Below are 25,292 nucleotides of genomic sequence, written 5' to 3' on the forward strand. Positions count from 1 at the left end.
AAATAGTGCTTCTTCCTAAACTAATGTAATTAGCTTTTACTGGCTTCATAGGCCAGTACACCAAAGGCCAAGAGCCACTGTAATTAGCTATATTACTAATGTAATTATTTTTGCAATTTTGTGAAAATTGCTTTATGGGATCATGAAATACTAGCCAAGGGAAAACAATAAATATTGTTAAATGAATTCCATACTTTAAATATTCCTACATTAGTAAATTATTGTTCTATTAAAGGTCAAGCTTAGGGGCTAGGGAAGTACCTTGTAGGTTCAGCACTTGCCTCAGAAGGCTGGAACCGCAATTAAGGTCTCCAGCGCTCACAAAATGCCAGGCAGCCACAGCAGCCTGCCTTTAATTAAATCTCTGGAAGCAAAGATTGCATTGCTGTCGCAATCTGGAGAGCTAGATTAGTCATAAGAATGCCTCCACTTATTGTTTCCCAGCCTTTATTTAATGCAGTGATTCTCAACCTGTGGGTCATGACCCCTTTAGGGGATTGAATATCAGATACCTTGTATGACAGATATTTACATTACTATTTATAACAGTAGCAAAATTCCAGTTATGAAGTAGCAATGGAATGATTTGTGGTTGTGGCCACTACACCACGAGGAACTGTATGAAAGAGTCACGGCATTAGGATGGTGGGGAGCCACTGACTTAATAGAAAGAGAGTGGGACACAGACATGCAGTGAATTAGGTGCAGGTCATTTGGCTCACACTGCAATGGAAGAAAGTTAGTTATATTCTTCCATTTCATTGAGGAAGTCATAAACAAGGGCTCTTTATCCAAAATGCTCAACCAAAATTCTACCACAATGAAAGAAGGCAGAGCAAATAGCTCTATCTAAAGATGTGTTCAAGACATGATAGCATACCACTGAAGCTGTGATTACACAATGTACATGTTACTGCCTATGAAACAGGATTAAAAAACACCAAGATTTACAAACAGCATGCATTATTTTATTTTGTTTTTGCTGTGTTGGATGAGATTGAAGCCCCCCCCCCTTTTTTTTTTTTTTTGGTTTTTCAAAACAGGGTTTCTCTGTGTAGCTTTGCCTGTTCTGGACTCGCTTTGTAGACCAGGATGGCTTAGACCTCACAGAGATCTGCCTGCCTCTGCCTCCCGAGTACTGGGATTACAGGAGTTTGCCACCATGCCTGGCTAACATCTACCCTTAATTTTTTTTTAAATTATAGATTATTGTAAATATCCTCAGTCAGTTCTGAACATCTGCACACATGCATTCTGCCAAAAAGAATATAGTGAGTGAACTGATCAATGGAAAATATAATGTTTTATCACTAACAGATTATGTTTTCAGGTTGAGGTCTTCATGGCATTCTTGAAAGCGACATCTATGGGTTCATAAAACATTCACCAGCAACTGTTTCTATCATGATGACACTCTGGAAAATCAGCTCATATCCAAATTAGGAGACATGCAAAGTTTTCCTAAAAATAAATCAACTAGTAAAAGCTATTGTTTGTCTTTCCCGTGAGATTCATTTCTGGATCTGCAAATGTTGTATTAACAGAGACCGGAATCCTGCCAGTCTGTCAGAACATCTCCGTCATTACATTTGATTGTTCCTACCACTCTCCCAGAAAAAGCAAGCCACTGCCATAAAAGGAGATGCAACCACCTGTGGGATCTGTTATGTCCTTTGTGACATTTGTCTTTCCACCTTCCTCTTTCTCTTTGGGGACTTCTCATAGCCACCTCCTCCTCCTCACTAGAAGAAGGTCTGGGGTTCTTAGTTACATTGGCTCACCAGTTAGGAAACTTTGTCAGACTTTGGTTTCAGTAAGAACTCAGGGCTTCTAAAAGGTTGTTCACCCCAAGAAGGGAGTCTAGTCCAGAGACAAGCAGTTCTGCAGGTTGATGGTGACTGGCACCTTCAGGTCTTAGCTGGCTGTTCTCATTGCATTCAAGTACAAAAAAAGGTTTCGTCTCAATGGCTTGGAAAATAGCTCATTTAGTAAAGTGCTTGCTGTATATGCATGGGGGCCCACATTCAGATCGCCTGTACCCATATAAAAAGCCACACACGGCAATACCTGTAATCCCAGTCTGGGACTTATCAACCTTATCCTGTAATTCCCTTGACATACACTGATGCTATCTCCTGGTCGATGGACTGAACTTGACTTGTAGGTTCTTTTTCACTTCCCTGAAGAGACTTTCCTCTCTCCATCCATATGTTTACTCTCAGTGGTCCTGTGTAGTATAAAGTTGCTTTGTGAATGACTTGTCAAATCATGCCAGATTACCTTGTATTGTCTGCTGCTGAGAAGTAGGCTTGCTCTTTTATAATGAAATGAAGCTCAAATTATTTTCATCAAAATAACTCAAAACCTGAACAAAACTATAACGATGGCTGGTTAAATGTAATTTAACCTTTCTGAAGTGAAAAATTAATATGTTATGTGGAACGTCTAACTATGCCATACACTTCTTGCAAAATTAGATTATTATGCTGATAATAGTCTTCTTGGGATGGCTGTAGCATTTTATGACATGTTGCTGTTTAGGAGTTTGGTTAAAATTTATATTAATAAATGGTTCCACTTCATATATAGTATAATAGTGATATTTTAAAACGTATTATTTTCAAGATTATATTGGAAATATGGATTCAGTTTAAACTAAAGAGATTTGAAGGAAGTTTGTACTGAAAAAGAGCTAAAAACTGTAGCCTATATTATTTTCACAGGGAAACTTGTTTTTTAAGTGCAGCGATGAAAACAAGTCAACACTGTTAAGATCCTGAGTGAGAAAGAATGTTCAGGTGACGTTATCTTTTTGTCAAGACTGTGGCAGGTGGACGCCATGGGAAGATTTGAACTATAAAGTACTAAAGCACATCAGTGTGTCATAGGACAGGTCATCTTGTCTTGAGTTCTCCTTTCGCTCTATATACCTTCTCATAAAAAACAAAGGCCAGTATCGCATGGTGTGTGAGGCACTGACATGAGTCTACCGAAACTCTGTCTAGTGCCAAAAACCCATACCATTTACACCACGGTGTCTCTTCCTACACGAAAGAAACTGGATAAATGTCAATGAAGGTGATCACTCAAACTTTTAGGAAAGAGGAAAAATTAAAAATCAAAGATACTTATACCATGTTTTAAACAGTGACAAATTAACATGTTAAGATTATAGCGACACAGATTATTTTAGTGACTGGAAGCTCAATATGCTTATGCTATGAATAGTCACCATCCACCACAAACTCTGCGTAATGTCTTTGAATCTGAAAAACGTTTTCTTAATATATAGGAAGATTTTACAAGCCTCCCCAATATTTCCTATAATAAATAATATATTATGTGTTTTTAAATCATAAAATTGTGGCTAGTTCTTTAGGTGGGTGGTTGTATAATATTGATTCATTTTATTGACTGAGGGGGCATTCCAATTTTCATTTTATATATAAAAGAGCATACCCAGATATTTACACTGGCACTATAGGCTTAATCTTCCTTAACTTAATATATTTACGTGTTATGAAGCAGCTTTTATTTTATTTACTCTGCTTGTCAGCTTTCTGTTACTAAACGAAATACTCAAAACAATTGACAGAAAAGAGAGACGTTTTTGGTTTTTGTTTTGTTTCTTTGTTTTTGTTTTTTTAATTCAGTAAAAGTTCTGGTTCGTGACTGATTGGCCTCATAGCTTTGTGCCGGTTGCAAGCAAGCATATCATAGTTGTAGAATGTGGCAGAGCAAAAATGCTGGCCATGATCATGGCCAGGATGAAAGCAAAGAAAGAAGCAAACAAGAGAGAAGAGAATGTTGGTATTTCCACATTCCCTTTAGAAACATTTTACCAAAGATCTAAGGAGCTTCAATAGCTCCACCTACACAAAAGTTTCTCTACCTCCCAATAATACATAGTACTTTTAACACATGAGCAGCTGGGAGACAGCCAATATTTACTCATTAAAAAAAAATAACAAGAAAATTTTCTAAAATATTCTTCATATATTTGGAATAATATATACTTATTTCAAAGAAATGCATTTACAATCCATGCATTCTTCAAAACACCTAGGGACATGTGTGACACATGAGGTGACTTAGTAAATGTATGTTTGAATCATCTCCAGTGATTGTGGGACCTATTTTACACTCCTTGCTCCAGAAGAAAGATAGACTTTGTAGAGAAATGTACAAGATAGTAGTGATACAAGCATCAGTACATTTTCCATCAATTAGCCCTGTTTTTTCTTACTGCAGACCTAACTGGCTTGGATTAATTAAAATGATACTGAGGTTTATCTATTTGCAACACGAATCAATTAATCTATTCAGTTATTGATGTTCTACGATCTCATTTTAGTCTGAAATGAATGAAGTTCATGTTGGGTGGAAATCTTCAAGGATAGCCTGGGTGTTTAAGACAGCATGCTAAGCCATCCTGTGAAAGCATAAGCCATCTGGTGGTATGTAGGAGGCCAGGGTGAAACCAAGTATTAGATGTTTAAGCCACAAAACTAATGTTTCTGAAATATTCTGAATGAAAATCCACAAGGGCAGTGTTCAAATGACTTCAGAGTTTAAATGAATTGGTTATTTTAAGAGCATGTGGAGATTTATATCCTTAAAAACATTAATTAGCTAGTAATGTCCTAAAATTTATAGGCATAAGGGTGTGCTTCAATGGTTGAGTGCTTTCCTAACATGGGTAACCCCCTGAGATCAGTCTTTAGCACTTACCATGCCCCCAGTGTATAATAAATAAATGTATCTGTAAGGGTGTGTGTATCTTCATTGAGAACTGACACCCTCTTTGATAGATGAATGGATAAGAGTTTGCATACAGTTGAAGTAAACATTTATCGCTTAGCATCTATGCTCATTTGGGACCAGGCTTCAGAACCTGTACTGCCTCTGTGGCTTCAGAATAAAAGTAGGTAGAGCTGGTTCTGGTATACGCTTGGATTCACTTTTCACAAGGCAATAAAAAGCTGCCAGGTCCTGGCTTTAAAGATGGTTAAGTCATGCATGTGAGCCCCATCTGCTCAGTGCAGAGGGGACCTCCTCCTCAGATCAGCCCTCCAGCCACAAACACTGCCACTGCTTCCACCCTCCCACTTACAGTTTCTCCTCTCCTGCTGAGAGTGGACAGGTTTTGTGAACCAGGTGCAGCCTATGATGCCGCTGGAGGGGAAATCCTTCTGCAGACACCAGTTTAAGCCAGAAATGAGGTTGGGTTTTAATTTTATGCAGTATGTTTACTTTGGCATAGTTTATTTAGTGACTTAACTAAAAAAGAATAGTCAAACACAGAAAGATACCCGCATTTAATACGATTTAAAGAACAAAGCAGTCACAAAGCTGTCCACAACTTTAACATCAGCGTCAGTGCTTTCAGGTTTTCAACTTCGCTAGCTGTGAACCATCGTAGAGGGTCTCTGGTCACTGCTGTGAATCCCAATGTGGTGTTTGTACCCATTCTCTTTTTATTTCTCTCTAGTCTTCATAAACTTAGGAAGTCAATGTATCCTTCATAGCCACAGAAGGGCATTTATGGTCTGTCTAGTATGACCTATCCTCTACCTTGTTCACACATGTCTTCCATGAATGTTTTTCTGCTGTATGGTTTTCTGTTCATCCCCTAGGGTGGCTATCCAGCTTTGAAGTTGAGCTTAAGTTCAGAGTGCACATGTGAACTGCTGTGGCACATGCTGTTTTATAATTAGTGGCCTGACCTATTGTGTTTGTAAGCTAGCAGTGTTATAGAAATTTGCATTTATTTCTGTATGTTTTTCTTGTATATATCCAAACTTTAAAAGAATTGTGATGAAGAAAAAAAGAGTAGATTCTTCTAATTATGTGCTTTTGGGTTTGAACACAACAGAATGGAATTTGTGATCTAAATAAACAGCCATTGCTTTTATTTTTCCTTTGACATAGATTTATGAAAAATACCAAGATCTGTATACTGTGGAGCCAAATAATGCACGCCAGCTGGTGGAAATTGCAGCCCGAGACATTGAGAAACTTCTGAGCAACAGATCCAAAGCTCTGGTGGTGAGTTCACGTTTGGCGCGGTGTGGGTCCAGAGTCCCTGGCTGAGCTTGGCGGGCAGTCCGGGCTTCTCTATGAGTTATCTTCCTTGGCTATGTGATACTGATGTTTCTTGCAATGTTTGAGATTTTTATTTGATATACTTTTTTCCTCCTTGGTAATGTGTTCAATTGTTGAGTTTATGGAATCAACAGAATCCCAAATAAACTCATAGCTTCCTTCTACCTATTGTTTTATTTTTATTATATTACAATTTCCTTTTTACAATACATCAGAGATGTGTATTTTGCTGATACAAGCAAATTCATACCTATGTGAGTCATTATAGATTATAATCCGCTGAACATATTTTAACCTATACAAAAGCATAGCCCTATTATTATTACTAGCACATAAACTGTAGTGCTCTCCTATCCCATGATCTGACATTCCTACCAAAGTGCCCAGTGTGCCAGATAATTAATTATTCACTTCTGACCTTTTTCTCATATGTGTGTGTGTATGAGTGTGAGTGTGTATTTGTGTGTATGTATGTGTGTGTGTGTGTGTATATATATATATATATACTTTGCTATACAAGTATTTCTAATTTTGGTTATAGTAATATATCATTCTGTACATAATTTTCACGCTTGCTTTTCTGTATCCACTGAATTTGTATAATTCATTGACTTTCATTTAGTTTTAATTTATATGTAATCCAAGTCCTGCCTAATCCTGATACCACACAGGGGAGGCCTTAAGTCATTGAACACTAAACCAGTATCTATGACAGGAGATTGATTCAAACAGTGTCAAGAGGCACAGATTCACAGTCCTTTGTGATAGGTTGAATTTGCTGATAAACGATCCATTGATCTAATTACACTGTCCCCCTTTTTAACCTGTGATCAAGTTTTAGTTATAAGTTGGCATATGAGATTAATAACAATTATCACTAATAACATTATAGTAAAGAAATAAAAGTTGTCTTCAAATATCTTGCTTACCCGTGATGGTTTAAGATGACGCATGCCTCAGTGGCGAAAGGAGGTGGATACACTAGACTTTATGCTATGGCAAAAGAGGGTAGCATGGTGAGACTTTTACAGCCATGTGATAACAGGGATGGCTATTCCAAAGTGACTGCATCCCGGCTCAACAGGAAGACTCATATTCTGGGCAATATGGAGTAAGGTCTGAATGACAAGGAATATGAAAATGTATGGGTTACTCATGTTTAGAATTTTATTGTTAATATTTTCAGGCTATATATGAGCATAGGCAATGGACGCCATGGAAAATAAAATCACCGGCAAGAAAGGATGATGATTTTCACATTTAGATGTTATTTGAACAGCGTCTCATGTTCAGTCCAGGATAGTAGAATTGCCAGACAAAAATAAACTCACAAAAACACTTTATAAAAGTATGGAAGCTGTTTCCCGCCAAAATGTTTTGTCATCTCAGTTCTCTGCTTGGAATATCTAAGGTCTCATTAGTTCATATTCTGAACAGATATAACAATGTCAGAGTTCTTAATTATCTGTAAATAAGTGGCTATGAAGTGGGAAGTACCTCTGCTAATTTCTGAAGAGGAAATACATTCAGTCTGGTATATTCCTATGGTTTGCACATTTGTGTTTTATTAGTTGGTTTATAGGTGGTCCATTCTTGGTGGTTATGCAAACTAGTTAACTTATTTTTTGTTTTTTGGCTTTTTACTTGACTTCTTGATAAGTTCTTAATTTTAACATAGTCATAGTCAACTTTACATTTATTTCTGAGCATTCTGATTTAGAAATCCTCTGTTATCATCAGATCATATATATTATTTTAAAATAGGAATAATTTTAAAGGTTCCCAAGTGTTGGTTTTCATATCCAAGTATTTAAAGAATTTGTAGCAGAATTAATATATAATTTCATGTTTTAATATAAGTTAACTTTTTTCCATTTAATTTTTCTATGACTATTTATTATTTGGTTTTTCTTCCCCCATTAAGCTCTGACCACAGTGCTAGTACGATAAGTTTTTACTGTGTATTTTTTATTTTTATTTATTTATTTATTTTATTAATTTATTCATGTTACATCTCAATGGTTATCCCATCCCTTGTATCCTCCCATTCTTCCCTCCCTCCCATTTCCCCCTTATTCCCCTCCCCTATGACTGTTCCTGAGGGGGACTTCCTCCCCCTGTATATGCTCATAGGGTATCAAGTCTCTTCTTGGTAACCTGCTATCCTTCCTCTAAGTGCCACCAGGTCTCCCCCTCCAGGGGACATGGTCAAATATGAGGCACCAGAGTACGTGAGAAAGTCATATCCCACTCTCCACTCAACTGTGGAGAATGTTCTGACCATTAGCTAGATCTAGGTAGGGGTTTAAAGTTTACCACCTGTATTGTCCTTGGCTGGTGCCTTATTTTGAGCGGGACCCCTGGGCCCAATCTGCCTATCATAATGTTCTACTTGTAGGTTTCTAGGACCCTCTGGGTCCTTCTACTTTGCTATTCTCCCATGCTTCTCTCATCTAGAGTCCCCATAGGATGTCCTCCCCTCTGTCCCAGTTTCCTGGTAAGTGAAGGCTTTCGTGGGACATGCCCCTTGGGCTAGTATGCAGATATAAGTGAGTATATACCATTTGAGTCTTTCTGTTTCTGGGTTAACTCACTCATTATGATCATTTCTAGCTCAATCCATTTATCCACAAATTTCGGGAATACCGTGTATTTTTTAAAAGAAGTACTATAAGGCTACTAGAACCTTTTAAAAATCCAAATAATATAGACTAAGCATGTAATTAACTTGGGAAATCTATACCAGGATTTTGTTTTGATATTATTAGTTACTAAGAAAACTTTGGGAAATGCTAATATTTTTATTATGGTTGGTCTTTCTATTTGTAACCCCCTCCCCCCCCCACACACCAGTTTAGCAATCTTTTAGGTCATTATTATATGTGCATCAAGCACCATTTTGGAGTTTAAGCCTCATTCCTGTTAGATTTTCAAACTGTTATCTTGGCCTACAATTTCTTATATACATTTTGAGAGACTTCTAAATCTTTTGATTATGGTTCAGAAGGCATCCAAGGATCCTGAAATTTATCAGGAACATCTCTTTTTATATCTGTTTTTGTTAGTTCAGAATTTATATCAGATTGTTATTTCAGTATTTATTATAATTTTAAATATATAGCATTATCTAGTCCATGGTAAGATAAACTTGTTTAAGTCACTATTATCTTCAATTTTCTTGAGATTAATATTATGTAAAAACATTTAGAGATGTAAATGTTTGCAAATAACATTTTAGGTACTTGCTATTGGAATGCTTAAGATTCTACTTAATGTCCATAAGATACTGTTGAATGGAACCGTATGCATAGTGTCTTAATCATACTGAAATGGGTGGGGGCTTTTTGAGACTTTTTCTTATTTATCATTTATACTTAAAATTAAAGACATGTGATGTGTTATTTGAATCCTGAGGCGGCATCAGTGGTGATCTTACCTGCAGGATAACAGAGTTCAGAGGTCATAATGGCTAATTAGCGTAGAATTAGTTAGATTTTATGTCTGGGAGATAGCTTTATGTTTGTTTTCATACTGAGTTTTTTATTTAACTTATTTCCTCCCACGAAAATAGAATAGATGGTTTCATAGGGAAATATTTTGAAGCTAATTGAAACTCGGGTGCCCTATTATGCTGTGAATGGATACAAGATGACATTATTTTAATTAATTCTGTTTTTGCTGTAGGCTTATATGAAGGGAAACATCTGGATTAAAGGAGCTTTAATTTACCTGGGTGTTGCCTACAAAACATACTTGAAAAATCATGAACATGCAAATAAGAGGTAGATGATAGAACTTAATATCAGTCAGACTTTATTGAGTGCTTATACTAAGCAGAATGATCTAATTATGCCTCACAGTAATACGGTGGTGTAGCGACTATTATTAATCTCACTTTTCAATGCAAAAAGTGGATCTTTCAGGACTCTTAAAATTTGCCCAAGGAAATATATCTAATAAGTAATGTATGCAGTGCTTTCAGACCTTAATACACACACAGGTCACGTATGGTTCTTGTTAAAGTGCAGATTTTTATTGAGTAGACTGAGCTAGGGGTACATTTCTGATAAGCTTCCAGGTGGGGCTGATACGCATGAAGCCCATTAGGCACTCAGCGATGAGAGGAGGCAAATTTAGGTGTTTCTAACTCTAGACACTGCTTTACACTGAGAAAGGGTGGAATACAAAGGGGAAAGCAAAATAAAAACACTTGCTGACATTTTAGTTTTATTGTTATTTCGAAGAGCGAATACGCGTGCGCTAAAGATATGTCTCAATTGCCATAGTTCATTTGTATTAGTTCCTTGCAGATATCCTGCCCCTGTAAGTACCCCATTTTAACCTTTTACATGCACATTGACAATTTCAGCCATCTTATTTCTAAGGTTTATCTGTTTTAAGGCTTTTTTTTTTTCCTAAAATTTTATTCAGAAGGATGGAAAACTGTGATTGTCCTGATGACATTGTTGGGTCCCTTCTAACACAGTCTTGGATCTAATGATGTTTGAGAATATAAGTGAAATAAGCATTTAATGCTGCTATTAGCATGCATTTCAGCATGAGCTAGGCTGACATGTCTGCACGTGCTAATGAGCAATCCATAGGAGAAGGCTTTGTAACCAAACAATCCAGTGGCATCCCCTGAGAGATGGATGTAAATGAAGTCAGTGATTTCTTTGTTCACCAGCCAGTGAGTCAAGGGATCTTCAGGAAATGAATGTCTCTAGGCTTTCCTTTGTTCGGAGAAAAGAGGATCAAGGTTAGAATAAACAATTTTTTCCTTTTGACACTTTTCTAATCACAGTATATACTTTCTCCCCTGCACAATCCCTGTAACTTTAATTAAAATGGTTCCAATTTATTATGACGCTGTAAATACTATAATTTGCTCTACTTCTTAATTTAACCTTGATATTCAACTTAAGATTTGAAAATGAAGAATGGGAAATAATAAATATTTTAATTCACGGTGAAATTGTTTTGTTTTTGTTTTTGTTTTTAGTCTGTTTCTGGAAGGGCTAGATAATTTATCTAACTGAGCAGTTTAACTCTGATCCTTAAGCTGTTAGACTAGCAGTGTTATATTCCTTGCATGTAATTGTGCCAGTTGTCCAGTGGAGAAGTAAACAAACTATATTTCACTCCAGATGGGGACTCAGCAACAGTCAGATGAGACGATGCCATCCCAGTCTAGCTTGGTGAACCAACAATTTATTTGTGTTACTTAAAGAGCATGGGTGACTTAGCATCCTGCATCACTGAACAGCACACCCAAGATTGAGTGATGAGTCATGAAAGCAGTGTCAGTACAGTTCCCTGTACAGCTCGCTTGTTCTTCACTGGCATTCCAGTGAAGAAGTTTTCTACCCTAGCAATAGTTCATTGCTTATAGAACTTCAAGGAATGACTTTGTGTTCTTTTTACACAGTTATGAATTGTCATAACTTTAACTTGCGTATCTAACCCTCCACCACCACTGTTCAGGATGGGATGTCACAATCTGGAAGAAACAATGACACAAAACTCCATTCCTTCTTCTAGCTCTTCCATTTTCTCTCCTTTGCCTTCCACAATGTTCCTTAATCCACTCAATATACATGTGGATGTTGGATTATTTTCTTCCATATGTGGCTGGATGCTTGCCTACAATGTTATAATAACAGTTACTAGTTCTCAGCAGTGTGACTAGTCTTGCTTGCCTACTGCAACCTTTGTCCACTACAAAAGAGTTTTCCTCCAGGACTGATGCTGACAGAAGTTGGTTGCACCTATAATTGTTATGCCAGTATTGTACAAGTAGGTTCTTCTTGTGCAAGTGAGAAAGCCTTTTGGTTACAAAGCTTCTCCCAGCATTCTGCATAGCATCCATGATGCTTAAAATCCAGCCAATTAGAATGACCTTTCAGCTGAGTCACAGCTTAATTTCTCCATGTTCTGCAGGCCAAGTAGGTGGAGTATTCAGAAGTAGAGTCTCACTATCTGGTTTTGGCATGCAAGTGACAATATTATGAGAGGTGTTTGAGTAGCCTTCCTGGGTGACAAGTCATGAGGAAATAACTCACTTCTTATAGAGACATTTTCCTTCAACAACTTTGGCTCCTGAAAAGTAACTTTATCCATGCACGACGTCTTATTTCAGATTGACTGCTAGTTTCACTGTTCTTCTGAGTATACTTTTGAATCTGTTAGAATTTCAAGGATTAAGATTATAATGAAAACCTTTTTATAGAATGTATGTAGAATCTCTGAAGGTCTGCCGCCTGCTGTTCTAAGGAAGTGTTAGGCTTTGAGGTTGAGCAGCTACATGAATATTAAAAACCATCTTAGCAAGGTCAGATACAGCGTGGAAATATCTTAGTACGTGAATCAATTTTGTGAAGAGTTGGGGATGAGAGATTGCCCTGTGTAGCTCTCTGTATCCCACAGTCATTCTCCCTGAAACAGCAGAGTTTTTCACTCTGGAAGCCTACTATCAGGCTGCTGTTTGGGACCCCAGCCAGGCCCAGCACTCTCAGTGGGGATGGTTCATGCTGTTTTCCTGGCCTATGGCTGGTGGTGAGCAGAACCTTTTTATATGTTGTGTCTACTACTTAATTTCTAGTTCTTTCAAACTGAAAGCTGATATCATGATTATTATTTCTCTTCCAGCTACCTATGGTTGTTGAAAGGGCCTTGAGCTTATTGGATAAACTCCATAGCCAATAATATTTCTTGCAGGGAAGATATCTATCTTATTATATATTATATATAATGTTTTAGTGGGCATTTGCCTACCCTAGGAAAAGGTTAACCTTTCTCACTTGCTCTACTGTGCCATTTTCACCTTTATTCACTCTTTTGGTGAAAGTTACTCAGGCTGTAATGTCTTTCAAATACTCAAAACCAACAGAGGTGACTTTTTGTTACTATTTTCTTTAAGAACTGTCACACACAAATTGCCACTTTTTATGTTGAGTGTCTTGGTCAGGCCCATTCATCTAACTTTCTTTCATGACCTGCTGAGTTGTTTAATAAACCAGATTTGCATGCTACTTTGACATTCAGAGTGTCCCATCTTTTGCAAAGACCTCATTTTGTCATAGGGTTTATCAAAGGAAGTAACGCCTGTAACACTGCCAAGTCTCTCATGATTTAACTTTTTTATTCAATCTAATGTGAACCCAGTTTTAACCATCTCAGCCTATTTGAAATCACACACCACTTCTCTCCTGACACACTTTCTCAATAATTCATGTCTCCCCTTTATTGCCTTGTAGCCAGTGAGATGAGGTTCATGGGACCTTAGCTGGCAATAACCTAGTGTTACCAATCGCTTATATAATCTTGTCCATCCATCGGGGCAATTTGTCTTGGGTGGACTCAGTTTACAAAGTCTTTGTCTCAAGGAAGGTTAAGAGCTAATACCAGGCATGGTGGCACACATCTTTAATCCTAGCACTTGGGAGGCAGAGGTAGACAAATCACTGTGAGTTTGAGACCAGCCTGGTCTGCAAAGTGAGTCTAGGATAGCCAAGCCTACACAGAAAAACCCTGTCTTGGAAAACCAAAAAGCGGGGGGGGGGGGGGGGGGCGGCTAATGCCACAGAATTTTTCTGCTTCCATGGCTCCCAGAGTAATGCCATTCACCCCTCCTGCATTCCTCATGAGAAGACTGCTGTGAAGAATCTTGTTTCTTGTTTAATGTTTTCCAGAGCTGGTGAGATGGCGAAATGGGTACAGAAACTTGTCACACACGTCTGGCCAACTGTATCTGATCCCTATAACTCCACAAAATTGTAGGAGCAAATGACTGACAAGGAATATGTCTAGATTTTTGTGAATGCAGCTAATGGCAACTGAGGGGTATGGATGGTCTTGATTATTTGAGTATGGCGGGCAGATAAGCCTGCTTGCAGTCAGAAGAGGGCTATCTATTAAACTAGAACATAAAAGAGAGACCACAAGAGTGGATTTCTGAAGGATTGTTTTCAATAAAGCAAGGTAGAATCAGGTGATGGAATTTGTCTTTGAGAAAAAGCTGAGGTCTGTGAGTTGGGGGATATTATTATTAAATACAAATGAAGACTCGCACATGCAAAGGCAGACAAAAATTAAAAGCCATACCTCACACACACTGAATTTCTTGATCAAGAAGAAGGTAATATTACATGCAAAAAAAATTGGTTTGCCAATGTTGGGGACTGGAGCAAAGACTTGGGAGAATGAAGTAAAAATGGAGATGAAAGGAGTTTGCCAGGTGTAATTAAAATGACTAATGAGTAAAATAAAATGTCATATAATAATATTGTGAAAGGACAGAGGATACAAAATACCTCATATGGCATCCCAGGATACATAGGTTTTCAGAGCAGCCTGAAAATTCTGTGTTTGCACATATATAAACATACACATGTATTTTATGTCTTTGTCCAAAGTCTTTCCTTGAGAGCTTAACTCAATCCACATTCAAGAGATCAAGAGAACAATTCCTCAGGAAAAGAATGTGAAATATGGTTCTTTCATCAAGGGAAACTGAACTTCTCTTTAATCATATTGTGAATGTCTTTGGGAGGATTATTTTGAGAGTGAATACCTCCAAGGCAATGACTTAAGAATCCAAACAAACTAGGCAGTCTACTATTCATTAGGCAATGTTGAAATTACTTTTCCTTATTTTTATTTGATACCTGTCCATGGATGCTAAAAATGAAGGCCCTAGTTTAGGAATTTTGCTCAGTGATAGCAGAAAGAAATGAGTCCACAGAGCACAGGCTTCCACCCAAAGCTGGGCAGAAGTGCAGCTCATGGGCTGGGGCTGCTTTGGTATGTCGTCTAACAAAGGCAAAGGCGGCTCAGTAGCAGGAGGATAAAAGTAGTGTCCGGTAGGAGCTGAGGGGCTAGGGTGCAGCAGTTCAAGGTCTTGGGTGCCACCAAATAATCCAGAAAAGCACTCCAAAGAGGAACAGTCTGTATGAAGCATCCATTAATTCTAGGACATCAACACACAAACATAGTCAAGAAAGAACCTGCAACGGCCAGATTTCTCATAGCAACATTGCTGAAACAACACTTCATGAGCTGGAAAGTAGACTTCGGTGAAAAATAGAATGCAAATGAATGTGTCTGGTGTACTCACTGCCTAATGTTTCTCTCTTCAAAACAGTGTTGAGCTGGCAATGTTTTTTTAATGAATATTTATTTGCTTATTTATTATTTTAAGAGATAGGAGCTCACCATGTTGTCCATGTTGCTTCTGAACTCCTAGGCTTGTGCAGTCCGCCTGCTTCAGTTTTCAAAGTAGCTAGGACTTGAGGACCACTATGCCTAGCTTCAGTGAATTATTTTATTTATTTACTTATTTACTTGCTTACTCATTCACTTCACATCCCGGTGGCGGCTTCATCTCTTCTCACCTCCCAGCCTCCCTCCTCTACTCCTCAGAAGACGGGAGCCCTCACTCACCCACCCCACCTCATTAAGTCATGCTAGGATGGAGCATGCCCTCCTTCCCTGTAGCGTGGCCAGGCAGTCCTGCCAGGGAGAAGTTATTGAAAATCTGGTAAGAGTACATGTTAGAGAGAGCCCGCCCCCCTCCTCCACAGGGGACCCACATGAAGCCCAGGCTGCCTATAGGCCACATCCCTGCATGGGGCCTAGATCCAGTCCATACAAGGTCCTTGGTTGATGCCTCAGTCTCCACCAGCTTCTCTAGGCTTTGGATAGTTGGCGCTGTTGGTCTTTTTGTAAGCTTCTGTCACCTCCAGGTGCTTTTCTTCTTCCCTTCAGTTTTCCACTGGATTCCCCATGCTTTGCCTACTATTTGGCAGTGAGTCTCAGCATCTGTTTTGAGGCACTGCTGGCTGGAGCCTCTCAGGGGACAACTTTGCTAGGCTCCTGTCTGCAAGCATAGCAGTGTATCATTAATAGTGTCAGGTATTGGTTCTCTCCAGTTTGGGCTTCTGGTTTTAAATCACTATTGTATATTTTAAGGGAATGAATGAAAATTTTAGGAGTGAAACATTTGTGCATTTGTGGTGAGTGTAAGCTATGAAACTTCTAAAATGACATCTTGTACAAATATGGTTAATAGACAGACTAAGTAAAAAAGTAATTTATACAGATTGTAGATTTATTTCCCTTGTATAGGAAGAGATTTCTAGTAGTTACTCTTCCTGTTTGTTACATTTATTTCTCTAGGGGATCTTTAAATCAATCTCTCTGTCTCTGTCTCTGTCTCTCTCTGTCTCTCTCTCCTCCCCACCCGCCCCCGTCTCCCTCTCGTGTGTGTGTGTGTGTGTGTGTGTGTGTGTGTGTGTGTGTGTGTGTGTGTGTGTGTGTTTTGCATGGATGCTGTAATGTTTAAAGGGACCAGTGCCTTTCTGCAGTACTCTTAACAACATTGATATAGTTACATATATCCTACCTTCTTGGGGCTATGTCAATTAAGGATTCCTATAGATTTAATGTGACTTTTAGGAAAGAAATTCTAGAGAAAATTTATTTTCCAGAAAGAAATGGAAGAGAAGTAATAAGGAGTGCCCACTGAGCAGTGCTGTGGTCCGTGGCCATCCCTGTGGAGTGCCCACTGAGCAGTACTGTGGTCCGTGGCTATCCCTGTGGAGTGCCCACTGAGCAGTGCTGTGGTCCATGTCCATCCCTGCAGCCCATTGAGAGAGCTAACATGGTTTCTCCACTGTAGACTCAGTTCACTTGTCCCCACCTCCTAGATGAGACAGGGAAATTTCATAGAAATCCATAATTTCCCATCATTATTGAGTTAGAAAGCAATTCAAGCCCAGCTGTGTATCCCCATTCAGATCTTGGTGTTTCCTTGTGTGCCCCCTTAGTAGTTTAAAGCCTTGTAAGACCAACTCATTACATTTTCACAGTGCATTGTGTAAAACTAAAACAGATTATGTGGCTTCACCAAATTATTTATGAAATGAGAAGTGAAGATGTGAATTCTTATGTGTAGCTTTCTCACTGTTAGCCATATGTGCTACCTCAATTATGCAAGCCAAAATTTATTAGTCCTGTCAAATCAAAGCATCCTGTCCAGGTGGCATGTAACTATTATGACCAAGAGAGTCATACTAATAATGCCTCCATTGGTCCCCACAGGACCATTGGATTTACGTCTTGTGAAGTCAGCATCTTCATCTATTTTATTTGCCCTCCGAATCCAACAGAGCCCAGAACACAGTTTGGCTAGTTTCTTTCCCAAATCAGATGTGTACATATTCTACAAAATTTTCCAGTTAATACTTTCTGAGGAAAAAATGCTTCTTTGTTTTTTCAGTCATATTTTTATCGGCAAGAAGAGCTCTGTGTGGTGCATTTCTATCCCTTTGCTTTTTACTGATTCCTTCATTACTAAATGAAGCCATATCACCCCTCAGGTTCAAAGTGCTAAGAGTATGGTATATGAGCAGTGTGCTTTAAATTCTAGACACAGTCATTCTTGTGGCGAGAGTCTGAGGCTGTCTCCTGAAGGCCTGTGTTACAGACTTGGCTGCCAGCTTCTAGGCTTTTGATGAGTGTTTAGATGCTGCGGACTTGCTCTGTTTAATAAGTGATGAACCTAAACTGAATGCACTATTAAGGGGGCGGGGTGTTGTTGTAAGAAGTGGATTCCTGGAGCAGGGATGGGGATAACTTTGAAGGATGCATCTTATCTTGGGACACTTCCTCTCTCAGGTCTGTCCCTCCTGGCCTTCCTGGGGTGAGCAGCTTTGCAAACCATAGGTTTTCTGCTGTGATGTTCTCCTTCACCACAGCCTGAAAGAAATGGAGCTGTTCCACAGGACCGAAACCTTGAAGTTATGAAGCAAAATAAATCCTCCTTTAAGCTCTTGCCGCCAATATTTGATACAGTGCTAGGAATGAACAGAATTATTCACATATCAAAACCACTTGATAGTCCTTTGAGAAGCAGGCCTCGTGATAAGTGGGGAGACAGGCATGCGTCCTGCTGCCATGGAAGGCTAAGTAGGGCCTTAAAGAGCTGTGTGCTTGCAAGTGTATTCATTGTCTGAAGGTGGAGTGATGTTCTATTTTCATTTATACAGAGAATATTAACCTTATTTAGGATATTTTGGTTCAGTAAAGTCCATATTTGTTTACATTTTTACTAAGCAGTAAGCAATTTGGATGGGTACAAATAAATTAGGCAATACTTTTGGCCATTGAAAATAAATAAATATAACAGCCTATGAGAATTTTCACACAGAGCATTGAATTTTTTGGAAGCAGATTCTGGCTTAAACAGGAAGCACATACAATCTAGCTCCTGTTCTTAAGACATGTTACATGGAGAGCTCCACATACGTGCCCCATTTTCGGTCTGAGATCACAACTTTGGTTGCATCTTTATGGATTTTTATATTTAAAGTAAATATAATGGTAGGAATCTGATGTCCAACAGGAGAGCTAGTAAAACACTAAGTGTAGTGTCTCAGCCCTCCCAATTCCACCTAAGACTGAAATGGACCCATGAGCCTTGTGAGTGTTCCTCGGACCTATCACTGCTAGTGTCCCTATTTTTACAACATTTTCTTCTGGTTAATATATTATTTAAGGCTTAGAGGTAAGTGATTTCAAACAACACTTTTCATTGTGAATTGCTCCCTGGTGGAGAGGGGTTTTCCTTCTGCCGTTACCGGAAGTGGTGGCAGCAACAAGAGGCTGTTGAACAAAGGCACTGTTGAAAAAGTCTAACTGTTGAAACCTTCTGTCGAGAGAAAAATGAATGGTGTGGTGCATCCAGTTCTTTCACAGATTGCTCTGACAAGGGAAGGTTTCTATTCAGAATCTCTTTTGGCACTCTCCTCATGGTTTTCTGTTGGCATTAGGATCAGAGTATAGTTAAAGTGTCACGAAGAACATTCCTGTGTTGACAGTTTGACCAACCAAGATGATTCAAGTTCTAGGAGCACAGTGCTGTTAGAAGTTACAAGAAGGGGCCTGTTGAGTCCATTGAAGAAAATGAAAAGGAGGTGAAGGGCTGTACAATAGCTCCGTTAGTAAAGGGCTGTTGGGACCTTGCAAGCTCGAGGACTCAAGTTTGAGCCTTCCAAATCAGTGAAATAAGAAACTGGATTATTCGGAGCATGCTTGCAACCCCAGAGACGGAGAGACAGACCCAGAGTCCAGCCACTCTGGCATGATCAGAGAGTTCTGGACAAATGACAACCCAGCCTCACGAATCGATCAGACAAACTAAACAAAAGCAGACGGTTCTTGAGGACTACACCCAAAGTTATCTTCTGCACTTCACATGCATGTATGAACCTCTGAACATGTGAACATGAAGACACATGTACACACTCATATAAATATGCACACGAAAGAAAGAATCAGGCAACATGGTATGTAGGGCTCACACCATTAAGAACTTCATGTGGCCAAACGTGAGGCCTTGTGTCGTGCTAAGAGAAACAAAATGGTAAATGCAGAGAACTCAAACAAAGGTGGACTTTTCTGAGTGTAAGCCTGCTCAGGCAGCAAGTCTCTGAGATACGCAGCAGGCTGACCGGCCCTGCGTGCAGGTGGTTAACGGTAGAACTGGGTTTGAGGTTTGAAGTTCTTAACTACTTGGGCAGTGCTTGATCTGTGAGGATAGCTGTCAGATTTGGCCATTCAAACAGAGGCAAGCATGGTGGCCTGTGAGACGTGTGCTGGTGCTTAGAAGATAATACCAAATTGAGGCAAAATGCAAACAAAACCAAACAAAAACACTTCGAAGATAATACCATATCAAGGCAAAATGAAAACAAAAAACAAAAACAAAACAAAACAAAACAGAAAACATTCTCGTCATTCTACTCCCGCCTTTCCATACCAGCAGCCTCCCTCCAAAGCAATGTCATGGTCTGATTATGCTTGTCAATAGTGTTTGCTGGGGAAAAGTGTACAGTAACAGTGCTCACCCAAGGCTGCCCTCTGTGGTTCTTGTAATGAAATATCTAAGTAGAATTCCATAGCATCCCCCAACTCCAAGACAGATATTGAAATCTAGCTAGGTAATATTGCTAATATTAAACACTGGTTAGCCATTTAAACTAGAGTTCTGATTCTTAAGTGTTGACTTTATTTTTTTTATATGTTAATGTATTTCTTTACCTCTTCGGTCACCTCTTATCTTCTTCCTGCAAAATTATCCAAGCTGTGTCCCTCTCGTTGGAATCCACTTTCTGAGAAATGTTCAGACATCTTGGTGGGGTGTGTGATGCTACCTTGACATTTTCTCTATACAGACATGTTCATTTAATCTTATCCCACATAATTCGTTTGAACTTGTAAAATCAGGAAATATATTTCTAAAAAAAAAATAAGTTTCATTTGATTCGCTAAAATCCCTGGACATAGGTTTACTATTAGCATGATGGAATGCTATGAGAATTTAATTAAGGGATGTTAGGATCGTAAATCTTGCATGGACGTGGGAATTCTGGGACTTCTCTATTTTAGCATATGCATGGGTAAGCCACCAAGGGAAGGGTTAGTGCCCTCTTTCAAACTGTATGAATGGCTAAGCTCTAACGGCTATAAAATCTCCACATATCCTTGCATCATTTAAACCCGTTTTGTTCTCTCTCCCTTGTCTGTTGACGCTGAATAACATGTTTCTGTGTGATGATGCCACTTTGTCACGTGTGTGAGTGTGCGTGAGTGACAGGTGTTGAGATGCAGGAGCTGCCTGTCGTCAACTTGTCAGAGCTCTGCATTCCTGCCAAGTAATGTGGACTCTTAGTTGCTGAGCAATCATTATTGACAGGCCTGTGTTAAACACGTCACACACATTATTGCACTTATCCCCAGGCATAACCTTACGAGGTAGAGATGTGCTATCTTGTCTGAAGTTAGTCACGATCCTTTTACAACTCGTGTAGGCTCCTGCTATACAATGAGGCCTACACCGTCTGAATGTTTAGTGTTGTAGTGGATATGGGGAACCCAGGTTTCCCTGTGCTTCAGTGTGCAGAAACTGTAGAACTGTAGAGTCTTCTAGGAAGTCTCACATGTTTATTCTTCAATTTCTTGAAGAACAAAGACCAGCGTCTATCATTTTACTTTTAGTCATCATGATGATATGAAGTGTTTTTTTTTTAATAATAGTCTTTCATTTGCGGACGATCTATTTACAGAAAACCAACTTTGTTTTTACATGCTGTGGTTTTGATGACTCTGGTGCCTTTAATAATTGTGTTTGTAGATAACTAAATATATTATTATGGCAATTGCTTTAAATAATACAATATAGCAGAAGGGCTGGAGATGTAGGCTGGTAGTAAAAAAAAAATGTTTTTAGCATTTGCTGCAGAAAAAGAGTACTGAGGAAATTTGATAAGAATGTAAGGGGCTGCTATGTAGAGAAAAGTATGATTTCATGTATACTGACTACCATTTAGAATCTATATGTACATATGTGTGCCTGTGCATATGCGTGTGTGCATATGAGTGTGTGTATGTGTGTGTAGAGAGCCACCTATCAATATTTCATTGAAATTTTCATCTAACTATATTTGAATATTTTAGTAGCTTCTTAGTATTTCATTATTTTATTACTTATTGTGAGGCCTCTGCTGGTATTTAGAATGCTTATTTATTTATTATATAACTTATTAAATAATATGCTAATATTGGTCTTATCCCATTTATATGTATATACATACACATACATATATGCATGTATAGTTTGTATACATATGCAGTCAGTCACACACATTGATACATATACATATGCACATAAAAATATATGAATACATGTATATTTATATGCACATGCACATGTATATATATATATACATGCATATGTCTGTATGTGTATATATATGTATATGGGCTATGAGCAATATTCATATTAACTATATATGTATGCATGTTTGTGTATAATGTGCATGTATATATATATATATATATATACACACACACACACATACCTTTTAATTATTTTGTAAAAATTACATCTTCTAAGTCAAATAGTTGAGACAGAAAATAGAGTATTCTTTTGAAGGAAATGGAACTTTTAAGTTCTATTTATTTTTTTCTCTTCCTTTCTTGTTTGTTTCAATAGGATTTTTGATTGGTTTGGGTAGGAATGGCCTGGTTACATTCGGCACAGCATAAGTAAAAATGGGTTCTATAAAGACAACCTAACTTTAAGTGATGGATATAGTCCTAATTGTCATAATAATGCCAACAACTAATCCTCATGTCTGCAGATTAATGCTGGTGTTGTTGACAAGATGATCAGTTCACAATGAGCAGTCTGGCTGAGCCAAACATCTGTCCCCAAAATGTATTTACAAATCACAAGTCCTTAGAGCGACTGATGGCAGACGCAACACCTGTGTCTGTCCTGTGTGTGCTGTCTCCATACAGACAGCTGAGCAGCACAGGGCCCTGCAGCTGTGTAACTGTCCTCATTGCTTGTATTCTGGAGCAACTGACACCCTCAACACCACTGGGAGCAAAACCAGAGTTTTGTCTTGACAGCTGAGGTCATAGAAGACTCCACCCTTTCCATGCCTAACTGATGCATTGAATCCTTGCACTCCTTATTCACCAATTATAGGTCTTCCTGAAAATGCTGGTCTACTGTGAAACAGTCCCCTCTCAATGTGGACACTGAGAATTCTATATCTGCCGGTGTAAAGGGTCAGTAATAAATAATAATGACTCATCCACTAGCAAAGTTGTTTGGAAAGACTTTATTATTCTACATATTACTGCCTAAGCCATTTTTATCCCAAGCACAGTGACATAGTGTGGTCTTTTAAGCAGGAAAATAATTCGATAAATAATTAAATATTTTGGTATGATATGCATGCACTTGGAACATTTCTTTAGAATGTGGATGTTCAAGTGGCCTTTTTTTGCTGGTAGTTCATCCTACGTTTCTCTCTTGCACAAATTGATCATTATCATTAGATTTCATTGCATATAACATGTTCTACATCTCAAATGGGCCTTTCTAAACAACAGATCAAAACAACGTAGTTAAATGTGCTCTACATCTCAAATGGGTATTTCCACAGAACAGATTAAAACAATTTAGTTAAACATATTTTTTGGGATGTCTTTTTTGGTTAATACATTTCGACTCACCAATAATATCCACTGAAATGAAATGAATCCTCACACTGTCTCAGCAGAGTGACAACACTTTAAGTTTCAATACTAAAATGTCTAAATATATCAAGTGTCTTGTATGAGACCTCACTGCAGAAGGACAGTTCACATAAGAGTAATTTATTGGATGCTTACAGTATACCAGACACTGTACAAAGGACTTTGTTTCTGTTTGGTTATTTGATGGTTTAACCCACTTCCAGATTTGGCATTGGAACTATCTCTATTTCATGGTGACATGGAGCTCAGGATGATTCTTCCTTCCCCTTGGCATGCGTACTAACTCCTCAGACCCTCAGTGAGTGCTTTGTCCACATAAGTCCATTGATTCATCATTTCTAGCCTTGCTCACCCCCTCTCTTTCTGCCTACCAATGCCCTTCTTTAACTTCCCTTTCTTATTACATGGCTTATATGACAAGTTCAGACAGTAGCAGTAGACTTGTTACTTTAAAGCCTATCATCCAAGTTCTAGGTTTGTGATTCATTTCAAAATAAAATGATGTATTGTTTTTTATCAGATGTGTGGTATAGAAGTAGATAGTGTAGCTTTTTCCAGTTTAAATGCAAGCTGTGTAAAGGAAGAGCAGGATTAGAAAGGAAAGAGGAATATGGAAAGAAACGAATGAAAAATGATGCAGGCTTTTTCTTTCCACTCTAAAGCATTCACTGTAAAATATATGGTTTTTCTAATAATGGGCAAAGAGATTATAAAACCATAGTTTTCACTAAGATAAGTGTAATAATTTTGACCTATACAGAAAATGACAGAAGTTTCAGAGTACTATTAAATCTCACACTGTGCTATAGCTATGGGTGTTCAGAGAAACTCTCGTGCAGAAGTTAAAGATTATGCAAATTAGGACATGGTCATTAAAATTAGTGGCAAACTTTCATTCTGAACTTGAACCATAATGATGATATTTACTCTTTAGAAAAAATTAAATTTATTTTAGTATGTGTGTGTGTGTGTGTGTGTGTGTGTGTGTGAGAGAGAGAGAGAGAGAGAGAGAGAGAGAGAGAGAGAGAGTGTTTATGCCTGTGTATGTGCCCATGTCAAGGTATGCCCCTGGAGATAGGAGTACTGCCTTTTGATACCTTTTGATGGCTCAGCTGTTCATTTGTATAGTGGCTGAGATCAGCAACTTTTGGGCGGCACATGCATTTAGTTAACCATTTTACATCACAGATAGTGAGACTTCAGGACATGAGCATAGGGAAAGGGGAGAAGCATTATGGATGTGATACAGTTGAAACCTGGAGGCAGCTAGAGTGTTCCATAGAGTATGAGCAACATGGGAAAACTCTAGGGTTTCTAAGAGTTTGTTAACTTTATAGACATTTAGTGCATTCACGGTCATTCTCGGCCCAGAATACTTGCTCACTGGAACTTTATAATTCTGTGACTGCCATCGTTTGGGAACTGCTCTTTCTTTAATTTCTGTGCTGCCAAATGCCAGGCAGCCACAGCCACAGGGCCAGGAGAGCCAGGGCTGCTAACGTTGCTGTACTTCTGCAATCTAATCTCTCATCTCAATGGCAGCCTCTAGCCCTTAGCCTCATAGCGTTGCCCCATCACTGTTGGAAGCTAAATCAGCGTATTAAAAAGCAGCAAGTGGCACCTAATATGTACCCTGAGAGGAGTTCCTGCATGTTAGTCAGCAGCACAGCCTTGCTTGCTCTTTGTGACTATTCAGGCATGCCCACTGACTTGAAACAACATTTCTCAGCTGCGTGGAAGACACGCGGAATAAATACTGGAAGGAGGACAGTTTAAAGACTTAAAAGCAGTTCCTGTCAAGGTAGACCATACTTTTCCTCTCAGCTGAATACTCGCAGGGGAATTATGCCAATGATCTGCCTGGGTTTTTATTGCCACATAAGTAGGCGTCCATTACAGATGGAGCCAGTAGTGTGCATTTTTGCTGTGTTTGTGTGACAATAGTAATTTCCTCCTTCTCTGTTTAGAGACAGCAAGTACAAAAGGAAAAGAAAGCTCGCACAATAAGAAGCAGTGAGTCTCAGAAGATTTCTGGGCAATCATGGGAGCTTATGTAAACACAGAATTGTAGAGAT

At 38.6% G+C, this 25,292-nt stretch overlaps 1 protein-coding gene across 3 annotated transcripts in view; it reads left to right on the forward strand.

Annotated features, from left to right (window-relative positions):
- Nucleotides 1-25,292, forward strand: part of Cacna2d1 (calcium voltage-gated channel auxiliary subunit alpha2delta 1) — a 430,688-nt gene that overhangs the window by 85,263 nt on the left and 320,133 nt on the right. For all 3 annotated transcript variants that reach the window (XM_051152078.1, XM_051152080.1, XM_051152079.1), the window contains exon 3: nt 5,932-6,048. In XM_051152078.1, the coding sequence (XP_051008035.1) occupies nt 5,932-6,048 (117 nt within the window). The remainder of the gene's footprint in view (nt 1-5,931; nt 6,049-25,292) is intronic.

The sequence above is a fragment of the Acomys russatus genome, chromosome 10, assembly GCF_903995435.1.
Source record: "Acomys russatus chromosome 10, mAcoRus1.1, whole genome shotgun sequence".
Lineage (NCBI taxonomy): Eukaryota > Metazoa > Chordata > Mammalia > Rodentia > Muridae > Acomys > Acomys russatus.